This window comes from Neoarius graeffei, chromosome 2 (genome assembly GCF_027579695.1).
Source record: "Neoarius graeffei isolate fNeoGra1 chromosome 2, fNeoGra1.pri, whole genome shotgun sequence".
NCBI classification, from domain to species: Eukaryota; Metazoa; Chordata; class Actinopteri; order Siluriformes; family Ariidae; genus Neoarius; species Neoarius graeffei.
In genome coordinates, this window is record NC_083570.1 from 103,831,071 (window position 1) to 103,843,811 (window position 12,741).

The window sequence follows — 12,741 nt, forward strand, 5'->3', positions numbered from 1 at the left end:
TATTGGTTCAAGCCATGTATTAAACATTTATTATGCATCTGGTGGTATGGTGGTGTAGTGATTAGTGCTGTCGGCTCACAGCAAGAAGGTCCTGGGTTCAATCCCAGTGGCCAACAAGGGCCTTTCTGTGTGGAGTTTGCATGTTCTCCTTGTGTCTGTGTGGGTTACCTCTGGGTGCTCCGGTTTCCCCTATTGTCAAAAGACATGCGGTTAGGTTAATTGAATATTCTAAATTGCCCATAGGTGTTAATATCTGGGCTGTGTTCCCTGGTCAGACATGAGTAGTATGGCGGCTGCCTGTGGTGCCTTTGTATGCCTTCGACTTGGCCATGTTGAACTGCAACCTTTGCAATTCAGCTATTCAGCTGCAAGAAAGGATGATCAGCCACTCTAAATAAATAAAATTTGCAGCCATAATTTATTCAAAGATGACAAACAGAGTTGAGCCAAAAGTCTGTGTTATGGTCAAAATAACATTAATTATATTATTCCTAAAAATGTAAACCCAGAATCGCAGATATGTATATGCAGTACATACATAATTCATTAGTTGGGCAAATTGTGCACTAAGGAGGTGCAGCTGGACCAATCTGGTGTCTTATTCATGAATATGTTCTATAAAATATATTGAAAGGGATGCATTGATAATTTGTGTATGATGCACAGAATTAATAATATAAGGCGAAAGTGTTTAATGATTCAAAGAACTTTATTAATAATTCAAAGCAGGACATTGCAGTGATACAACAAATATTTGATGTTAAGAAGAAAAGCTGAGTCAAACTGAGGCAGGTAAAGGCCACATGTAACACACAGTGAAGCAGTAGAAGGTGAGCTGAGTAAAGTGTGTGTGAGCTCACAGGTCTGAGCACTGCTCTGTGTCCACTGTGCTCACCACAGTAGGTTGGGTGTCTTTGGAGGCCTCACAGGTCACCACCTTGTTCCTCCACTGCTCTGGGTGGAGGCTCAGCGTGCTGCTCCAGCTGTAGAGGCCGTCCACGTGCAGAACGGCGGTGCTGCGGCTCTCCCCCGAGCTCCAGCTGCTCCCATCAACCTTCCAGCTCAGTGTCCAGTCCGAGGGGAAGCCCTTGTCAGCCACACACATGAGTGTGACCTTCTCCTGCTGCAGCTCCACACTGGAGGGAGGCAACACCGTCACACTGGGCTGAGTGACACCTACACACACACACACACACACACACACACACACACACACACACACACACACACACACACGCAGTTTAAAAAGGCTATGTTTCAGCTCACTGTATTTTTCACTTCCTTTTATATCTCACAGAGCACAACCGAGCTCAGTGGAGCATCAAAAACGTTTCACTTCCAATCCAAATACTTTTACATCTTAGCTCTATAATCATTTATATTACTGTGATGACTGGATTTTCAAATTTAAGTTTACTGTATATTCAGTAATCCAGAACATGAAAATTACTTGATAAACTGAATGAACAGCATTTAACAGACAACTTATTTAAGTCAGTTAAAGTTTCCACATTTCGCTCTGTTTTTGGATACACAGCCTAGAAAAATATTACTGTGATGACTGGATTTTCAAATTTAAGTTTACTGTATATTCAGTAATCCAGAACATGAAAATTACTTGATAATCTGAATGAACAGCATTTAACAGACAACTTATTTAAGTCAGTTAAAGTTTCCACATTTAGCTCTGTTTTTGGATACACAGCCTAGAAAAATATTAAATTTGATGAGTATAATTCAGTGAAAAAATGTCAAAGTTAAAAAAAAAATTAACACAAAAAATAATGCCGATATTGTGTGTCCTGGGTCCATGAACTGTTGTCAGGTACATTTAATCAATTTCTAAAAGAACGGAAATTTGAAAACAGAAGGCTTTTGTACTAAAATCACATTTCATTAGGTTGATTTGGAGAAAAAATATGAATTTGAACACACTTAATTTCAGTAATTAGTAAACAGGTTACTTACGGCCCACAGACAGTTTGGTTCCTCCACCAAAAGGAGAGCACAGTGATACAAACAGGTTTAGTGGCCGTACAAAAACCCTGCTGCTCTAAACTCACTGTTCTCTCCATCCATTTAAACCTCTTATTACAAAACAGCTACAAAATACCAACTTCTGTTCACATCAGCTGATTAATACACTAACTGCCTTTTGAATTTTTAGTAATTTTGATTTTTAAAGATCAAGTTTGTCAAGGATGTACTTAGTGACTGAGATCTACAAATAAATTGCACAAAGTAAACCTGAGAATTAACAAAGGTAGATCTGCAATTGTACAAGTTTTACCCAGAATGCCTCATGGAGTAAAAATGATGATGTGCTAATAAGAAATTTACAATATATGACTTCATGTGTGGAGCTAAAGTGACAATAATCCCTCCACTCCTTCTGTGGGCTGATATAAAGTTACAATATAATATTTAAGTCCTACAATCATCTAAAGATTAATTTACAGTCAAAAATATTAGTGTGTATTTACTCACTGCCAACACTGATGCTGCTTCTTCCACCATAAATCCACTACAATGAGAAACTCATTAACATTCAGTACAAACACCATCCAGTGAAAGTTGAAGCTTCTTTCTCTAATTCACTTATTTATGCATCTTAGACCTCAAAGTGTTTTAGAGAAAATCTCCATCTGACCCCACAAGTAAAATTCACACAATAACTCTGTAGTAGTGTGAGAATTACAGTAAGATTGGAGGAATGTGGTAAAGGTGTTTCCATACTCAGAGGACACTTTGCATTGGCAGCACATGCTTCAGTGCTCTGGGAGTGTTTATAGCGCTGTGACTTTAACACTTCATGACTGAGAGCTGCTGCTACAGCAACTTCACCCACAGCTACCATGACTTTGATCCCCGTCTTCATCTGGACACTGATCCTCTGGACTCAAGGTCAGACACGGCTTCATATTTTATCTCTTCAATGATCTGTTTACTTACAGTGATCTGACAGATACACTTACTGTTTCTTTTAGAATATTCCCATTTCACATTGCATTATTGTGTTTTTTTTTTTTTCAGAATGTAGAGGTCAAGTCACAGTAACTCAGACTCCTGAAGTGAAATCTGCTCTTCCAGGAGAAACAGTCACCATCAACTGTAGAACCAGTCAGGCAGTATATTATCACAACTCATACGGCCACTACTTACACTGGTATCAGCAGAAACCTGGAGAAGCTCCTAAACCCCTGATTAAACTTGTGAATCAGCGACAGTCAGGTTTCCCAGCTCGTTTCAGTGGCAGTGGATCTGGATCTGATTTCACTCTGACCATCAGTGGAGTCCAGACTGAAGATGCAGGGGATTATTACTGTCAGAGTTGGCATGACATCAGTAGCATCTGGTACTAACACAGTGTTATAGAGTCGTACAAAAACCTCCCTCAGTCAGATTGTAGAGAGACTGCACTGCTGCAGCTGGGAGAGACTGCAGGTGCTGAGTTGGAGGATGTGATATGACACAATGACAGTCTGAAATATATTCCTTACACACACACACATACATATCTATTTGTCAAAACTGCAGTTGAAAGAGTTAAACATGACTTATGTTGTGTGAGTACAGAGGAAAAAGTAATTAAATGTATACTCTGGCACAATGAGGAAAAATGCACGGTGACATATAAACAGTTAGACACATCTACCAGGTTTACACTTAGGCTACGTTTACATTACGTCGAATCAGCGGATCATCAGATTAACGTTCTTAAAACGATTCGCATTTACACTAAAACCGTTAGCCGTGCACACAGCAACGCCAATACGCGGATTCGCTAATCACATGACTTTAGACGGCGCGTAACATGATCCCAGTGCATTTCAGACGGCGCGTAACATGATCCCAGTGCATTTAGGGCATGCGCAAGGCTCACCACTTGCAAGTAGAAGGATGGCAAGCCGCGCAAGGCTCACCACTTGCAAGTAGAAGGATGGCAAGCCTAATACACGGATACGCTCGGCTCCGCAGGCATCCTGCGCTCCAAATCACTCTGCCCTGAACAGCGAGTGCCCTCTGGAGGGTGTGCACTCCGGCCCTGCGCAGCTCACACAGCGCGCGAGTGAAGTGCACAAGCCACGATTCGGGACTGAGCCGCTGTGTGTGTGATCCCAGCGCATATCACTTATTACTTGCAAGTGGAAGGATGGCAAGCCTAAAGACAATCATAACTACACAATGGGCAGTATTTGCATCAGTATTTGCAGCACACACGGACTGGCCAGCGGGAATTTTCCCGGTGGGCCGGTGGTTCAGTGTGGGCCGGCGGAGAAAAAAAAAAAAACAGTTGCGCGCTGGCCTTTAATATGATAAGCAATGTTAACAGTTTCTTTAAGAAACTGTTAACATTGCTTATCATATTAAAGGCCACCGCGCAACTGTAATAAGCAATGTTAACAGTTTCTTAAAGAAACTGTTAACATTGCTTATCATATTAAAGGCCAGCGTGCAACTGTAATAAGCAATGTTAACTGTAATAAGCAATGTTAACAGTTTCTTAAAGAAACTATTAACATTGCTTATCATACTAAAGGCCAGCGCGCAACTGTTTTTTTTTTTCTCCGCCGGCCCACACTGAACCACCGGGAAAACTCCCGCTACTCCCAATGGCCAGTCCGTGTGTGATTTGCAGTATTTTCATACTTTTATACTCTTTAATGAAAGGTGATACAAGGCGGAAGTCCGCGCCGTTTTTCAGCAGTCGCCTCACATGACCAACGCCAGCGAATCAGGAAGGTGGATGTCACAGTGACGTTGTCCAATGAGACGCCAGCTAGAGCTCAGCACAGCGTATTTGCATATTCTCAATGTTTACACAGTACCAGAGCTGACACGATCTGGATTGAATACGTGGACGCTGGCGGATTCCCGTTTCCTGGCTTTTCCAGGGGGTTTAATGTAAACGGACAGTGCATCCACGAAGAAAACGAGACAGATACGGTCTAATGTAAACGTAGCCTTAAGGCTCGGTCCCACTGGCCGATGGACACAAAACGTATGCAAAAAGGACACAGCGGACGAGCAAAATTTCGGGGGTGGCTCTATCCATTTTCATCCGCTCCAGAAATGGACAAAATTTGCGAAAACAGAATGGAAAAGAACGGACGTGGGTAGTATATAGCGGGGATGTTAAACGCATGTTCATAGGAAGCCTAGCGGATGAAAGTGGATGGAAGTGGATGACAGCTCCAAAGGGGTTACCGGTGATAACTGAGAAGCGGACGCATAGCAGAAAGAAGGGATGCATAGCGGGTGAAGGGGCTGCATCACGTACGCCTAACGGAAACAAAGGGGATGTTGCGCGGATGTATATCGGATGCAGACCGTTCACTGCGCTAGGTGTCCTTCTACATACTCTAGACATACTCCAGACATCCTAAATATACGAGATACATCCCAGATATAAACGCTTTGTCCATTTTGAATACTTTATATACGAGATGCATACGCTTACATCCTTTCTATTTCCGTGCTACTAACGATGAATAGACGTTTCATGTACCTTATCTTTCCTCCCTCTTTCCGTTTTCAGCTGCAGCGGATGTGAGTTGCGAGGATGCCCAGAGGATACAGCAGACGTTTAACGGATGATAACGGACATAGAACATTTGTTGCTCGTATATGTCGCGGATTTACATCATACACGGCGGAAAGTTCATCCGTTCTAAAAGTTTTGTGCAGCTCAAAACTTTTTGCGCAGCTCAAAACTTTTTGCGCAGATGAAATCACAGTGGATGGATGCTCGATGGATAGAGCGTATGAAGCACGTATGCAATGAGTACACAACGGATGCATAGCGTTTTCCAACGGATGGCAAAGATTTTTTTACGTTTTATATCCTCTTTGCATCCATAAGTGCAGTGGGACCGGGCCTTTAGATCACATGGATTCAGATGCATGTTTTGCTCCACTGTTAGGGTTTTGAACCTGGTTCGCTGGTGTAATAATCCAGCAAACCCCCACTAGGCTACCAGGGGGATGACTGAAGTGCAGAGGCGTGAGGCGGAAGAAGAAAAGTATCAAAAAGTTTATTTACAAAAAGTACAATCCACGGCAAAAAACAAAAGTAATCCAAAAGCTCAGAAGATAAAGGGAAAATAAAAACATATCCAAAAGTTCAAAGTCCAAAAATAAGAAAAGAAAAGGCAAAAATGCAAATGCTCAGAAGATCTCAAAACTGGTAAAAACAAAATACAAAAAGGTCCAAAAAGAAAGCAAAGTACAAAAACCACAAAGATACAGGCAAGGACCATGGAACAGAGGGAACTAGCACTAACAGGCATAGCATAGGAAAAAGACTCCGTGACAAGGGAACAAACAGAGGGGTATTTATACACACACTAATTAAGGAACAGGGCGGGGCAGGAAACAGGCAATGAAGACAAACACAAAAACACAGTGGCGGCCTCTAGAGGCCAAAACAAACATGACAAGATGGAAATAACAGCGGCCTCTAGAGGCCAAAACAGTCCCAGTCCTAACACCACTGCATTCATCTACTTTAAAAAATAATCTAAAATGAAGAGAAATAAGTATTTGGACATTTTTTAAAATGTATTAAAATGTTTTACTATACTTCCAGTGCATATGAAAAGTTTTCAGACCCTTCCACATTTTCCACATTTTGATATTTTCAGACTCATCTTAAAATGGGTTCCACTCATATGTTTCTTATCAATCTATACACAATAGTCCATAATGACAAAGCAAAAACAGGTTTGTGAAATGTTTAAAACTTGACTAAAATTAAAAGACTTAAATATTCAATTTACTTGAGTATTCAGAACCTTTGTTATGATACTCTGCATTGAGCTCTGGACCATCCTACTTCTATCACTGGTCCTAGAAATGCTTCTACACCTTCATTCGAGTCTGTGCCTAATTGAATTGATTAGACATATGTAGGAACAGCCACAGTCCCCGTCTAGAACTACAAATCCCATCAACTAACTCCCGCGATGACCTACGTCATGTCCTCCATGATCACCTACGTCACTTCCCCCCTGACTCTATAAGTGACCCGGTCACCCTCAGTTCGCTCTCTCTCTCTGTGGACCTTCGCGTCATACAGACGTATAGAGATACCCCCGTTCATCGGACCATCCGAAATCATGACGTCTGCCTTGCAAGAAAGAAGACTCAATGCGCTTTCGTATATACCACTGGCCACGGTAAAGAGTACCTAAGTTGCATCGTCTCACTCAATCGAGTTACAACCGGTTTATTTGTTTATTATAAGTAACGTTACAACTGCAGCCCAAGCAGTTAATTAAAAGTTAGAAGCGACCAGATTCCTTCTGACTTAATCGCTGTGCACATTATTGATCAGAGACTTTTCCTCATGAACGACAAAGCTTCGGATCAAGGACTACTCTGCGCCTTCACAGGAGCGACCCACGAGCTTTCTGTGAACCTCCGAGAGCACTCGAAACTCCGCGAAACTTCGGTACATCTCTGCATTCCTGCATAGGAGCAAGATACTGGAAGTAAGGCTGGCATTTGGGCAAACTAGTCTTAGGAATTAGCTTTATGAAGTAGTGTGAATTTAAACTCAGAAACTGTTTAATTGTGCACACCGTAGACATTTAGAGTGTCGAGTTGATCATTGTGGTTCTACATTGTTCTCGCTGTTGTTTTAATAGATAGGTTGTTGCATGCTTTCTCTATCCTCTCTAACACCCCTTAATTTCAGTATTACACACACTTTGACCTCATCAAGATTTCAGTGGATTTGGTAATGTTATAAAGTAGTGGAATTAGCAACCACGATAAATTCCTTTGTCTCAAGAAAACCACGAGGTGATTTTCCCTTCCCCCCAACACCTTAGATAACATTCAAATCTCTGATTTATTTACCTTGCGCATCCTCACACATACACATTCTGTCTGCGCACCTCCTGTGCGCATACTCAAACTCTCTCTCTCCTCTCTGCCTCACGCTCCTCCCTTCTCAAACTGCGCAGTCGCGCATGGGACACATCCTAAGAGCTCAGTCACTCGCTTGGCAGCAAGGAGACAACATCTCTCCTCTCGCTCTCCCTCTCACACACACACACACACACACACACACACAGACACACGCTCACACACACATACACACATGCTCATCGAGTGTACTACCTCACTGTTTGTGCCTTGTCTATATATTGCTGCTGACCATATTGAATGTATTCAACTGCTATTACCCATTTAGTATCGTTGTTATAATAAATTCAATTATTCTGTTAAACTGTGCTTCTCGGTTTTTGCTGCTGTATCTTTGAAGTCACACAATCTCAAAGAACTCCAAATTGCCTTCACCCAAGTGTATATGAATGCTATTGGCTGTAGTGTCTATGTAATATGGTAAGTAATACATTATTGCTGCATCAGTAGTGATCATAATAATTTGGAATATACCATGATTTAGCTGTTTGGTAATTTATTATTAAACACCAAAATTAATGGTATTATCAATGCGACTAATTTAATGAGACTGATTTAATGAGACTGATCACTTAAGACCAATTGCACCCACATATTTATTGGTGCCCCATGTAAGGTGATTGGTTTGTTGACTTCTTGAATATTGTTGCAACAACAGATAAATTATCAGTTTGATTAAGCATCTGCCAAGGTATATCCCCAGGTGTGTTAAACGGTTAACAGTAGCGTGATAACCATATCACAAAATACTAACAGCATATTAATACCTTAGGATAAGAGATAGCATTTCCAAACAAAAACAAACTGATTAATTAATTACCTAATATCCAACCTAAGTAAAATGGCATCCCCTCGTGTCTCAGAGGCTGAAGACAACGCTCAAGACGTGTCTCTCTTTGATGTCATCGCAGACCTCATTCACTGCTCTGCCTCCGAAAAAGCAAACATTAGGAACATGAGTAAGGGTGAATGCCAAAATAACATAGATAACTCAATAAAACATATGAGAGATCCAAAAAGAACAATTATTAGTGTCCAAGAGGCACTAGGTAGGCTATTCCTGTTACACTTCCAAGATACTGATTTAGAAATCAGATACCTCCGCGGAGAGGTTGACAGGCTGACCACCAGCAAAGCCGAGCTGGCAGACGATAACAATGATTTATATAGGGAGCGTGAGCTCTTGAAAAACTCCCTTGATGATTGCGCCAAAAGGCTAGAGAAAGCCGAAAAGGCTGCCAAGAGGGCTGCCAAGGAGCAGACCCCCCAAGAAGGGCGTGAGGGGCGTGAAAGACCCCCAGCAATGTGCCGAAGCTCAGAGCGGGAAGAGGCATCCGAACCGGACACCGTGGATTACCTGGTTGAGGACCAGACATCCCGCCAAACTCCATCAACTCGCTACATGACTCCTTCGTCTTTTAGCCAGGGTGGAGCCATACTGTGCTCATCCCGAGCCCAGGCCCATAGCACACCCAGGTCAGTGCGCTACAGTATCCCTGATCCATCTTCGGATGAATCAGACTATGAATCTAGTGCGAAACGGGAGCAATACCAGAGTAGCTCAGATAGTGAGTACTCAGGAGAGCCAAGGAGGCCGCACAAGGACATGCACCAAGCCCTTCGCATATGGCAAATTGACCTACTTGCCAAAGATGTTGAGCAATTCGATCCTGACAATAAAAGAACAAATGTAAATTATTATTTGCGAGAAATTGACCAATGCCTGATGGACCTGCCGAAAGCCACAACGCGAGAGAAACTTAAATTGATCTGGAAGACATCCAGTAGCAGCGTTCGTGCCTTTTTAGAGATGCTACCCCCAGACATTCGCGATAGTTATTCAAAACTTCTCAATTACATGATGAAACCTCCGTGACATTGTATGCAATACAAATTAAACAGAAATGGTCTGAGGCGCCTCGTGAATATTATAGATGGCTACGTACTGCCTATTTCCAGGGTAGTAGCGCACCAGGCTTGGAAGAAGATAGAGGCTTCAAATCCCTCTTCTTACATAATCTCCACCCAAGCGTGCAGACTCAAGTCACATTGACGTGTCGACAAGGTTTCTACTCAATGAGGGAAATTAGGCAACTAGCCCAAATGACCTGGGAGACCATTGTCAAAACCACAGACAGAAACGATGATGAACCCAGGGTCCTTAGTCTCCAGGGTGCAGACAGGCCCCTGCTAGCCTTAGAAGGAGGTGAAGCTCCACCAGGGGGACCCACCTGGAGAAATCCCGGTCCGAACCGCCCCTTGCTGAGCCATCACCAGGGTGAGTGGAAGAATCGGCAAGGTAAGGCCAGGAGAGACCAAGGGCAAGGCCACAGTGACCATGGCAACCACTCATCATATGAAAAGGGTCATAAGGAACAAGGCGGTTGGCAGCAAGCTCGTCATCCCCGCTCTGGACAGAGATGGCAGGAGTGCTCCGACCGTAGCTCTACACGTAGGGGTACAGGTGACCGACACAGTGACTCAGACCAACCTGGTAAGTTCTGCTCAGAGCTGGATTCTTTGAAAGCCCAGTTGGCTGAGGTTAAAGGACTATTACAGAAGAGGTCAGACCCCTCAACAGATAAAACAAAAGAGCCCAAGAAAGATGACAAAGGCCACCCGCAGGCATGACTAGGCCAGGAACCATGAGTATATCTCGTGAAATGGGGAGGAGATCCCTGTGAAACAGCAGGCAATGGTCAGGATGTAGGGCCCCCCCGGTGGTGAAGGCAAACACACAAAATGCACCTCTGATGCAGTTCTTAGGCAATCTAGTTAGAAGGGGCAATGCTAAGCGCATTTACACCCCCGTGGTGGTCGAGGGTACAATCACCCTCCAGGCCCTTCTATATACTGGATCGGAGATCACGCTCATGTGCGCTAAAGTCTTCGCCACCATCTCTCAGACACGGCTCTCACAAGGTGACCCAATCCCAACCAAGCCCTGCAACATAAACTTGGTCAGCTTCATGCAAAACAAAGCCCCAGTAACACAAATAGCATGGTTGGAACTCACATTCCAAGGCATGTCAATCATACATCCCACTTACATCTGCTCAGTGGGTATGGAAAAACTATCGATTGGCCAAGACCTACTCGACAGGTTGGCGCCACTCATTGATTGTCGTCGCAGTCAATTGTGGACCCAAATCACGACCCCACAACCGTTGGATCCCACAAAACATGCACAAGCCCGTTGCGATGAGATTAGTGCAGACACCGACCAACCAAGTGCCACGGGAGACCAAATTTCCGATGAACTTCAGTTCATGTCTTTGTACACCGAGTCTGGTGTCGAAACACCTGACATCGCGAGTCCCCCTAGTGACCACAATTCTTTTGAAAACCATGCCTCTTTCCTTTGTTCCTTGAGTAACTCAACCTCAGCTATGTACTGCCCTATCCTATCAGGTGAAGTGCGAGTCAATGGGACCACGGTCCTCAATGCAGCTATGACGCTTTGGTCTGAGAAGTCAGCCATCAGCCAGACTTTGTTTGACACGCTGTGTCAAAGCCATTCCTGCCCCGTATTCGTGCAGAAAAGCCACCGACTTCTCTCTGCCGAACAACCCCAAACCTCTGTTAAGGCTGTTGGCGTCTGTGCCGTGACCATGACAATCGGAACAAGAGAGTTCCTCCATTTCTTGAGCGTGGTCCCTCAACTCTCCAATCACTCTTCATTGGGGCAGACATTCTGGTCAGGCTAGGAGCCCAGATAGACATGGTAAACCAGGTAATCTGGACTCAAGCCAACATCAAAAACCACCCACTCCTCGCTGACCCTGAACGCATGTGCTCTGGACAAACCATCCCTCAGGCATGCCAGGTAGCTAGTGAGTTTGACATTGTTATTCCTGCTAGGACAGCCGGTTTTCCCCTTAAGTTGGTCATTCTGAGAGGTCAAGAGCTTCCAACTTCAGAGGCTTTCTTCCAACCTCTGCCTCTATTTCTGGAACTTAACCTAACAGTTTGTGGCACTCCTCTGCTTGAACTGAACCATCATTCATCTTACATTCTGGTGCAAAACTTGACCAACACTCCTCTCACCGTGCCTGCTCGCCGCCCCCTAGGTCTGCTGATAGACAGATCATTCCATGACTTTGAACTAACAATTCCAGTCATAGGCAAACTGCCTCTTTCTTTGGTCGGACTAGAAGACAGTAGAAACACTTTCTTCACCGTCCCCAATAACATGATTCGTATCGAGCCACACGACATGCTGCGCGATGACCAAGTCATCATGGCCAAAGCTGACACAGCAGAGGACATGATGGTATATGCCCTCTCCTCTCAGCTGGGTGAAAACACCCCTGCATCAGATGCTGTAGATTCTCCATTAGGTGAACCATGCCCAGGTTTTGAACTGGAGGTCCAACAACAGCTTACTAAGGCTGATAGCCTAACCTTGGACGCTCAGAAACAACAATTCCACCAATTGTTTTATGATTTCAAAGACATTTGGTCACGGGATTCTAATGACTGCGGAGTCACAGACCTCCACACCGTACAAATCCCCACTGACCCGGATGCACCACTAACGTTTGTGCGCCAGTACAAAATCCCTTTAGCAGCTTATGACTCTATCCAAGAGATCATAGACACTTTGCTGGAGAAGCAGATCATTCGAGAATGTAATTCCACATACAATTCTCCCTTGTGGCCCGTGCTGAAGCCTAATGGAAAATGGCGCCTCACCATTGACTACAGGCAGCTAAATAAGCAAGTCCCCTTGTCAAGGTGGCCAATGATCCATTTAGACCAGGAACTCGCCAAGGTGAGAGACGCTAAGTTTTTCTCCACCGCCGACGT

General features: G+C 43.9%; 1 gene segment (V, D, J or C); it reads right to left on the bottom strand.

Moving 5' to 3' along the window:
• Positions 1-690: 690 nt before the first annotated feature.
• Positions 691-11,573, bottom strand: LOC132870612 (Ig kappa-b4 chain C region-like). The segment is given in 3 exon segments: positions 691-1,176; positions 1,969-2,053; positions 11,457-11,573. Coding segments are annotated over 3 exon segments (522 nt in total).
• Positions 11,574-12,741: the final 1,168 nt, after the last annotated feature.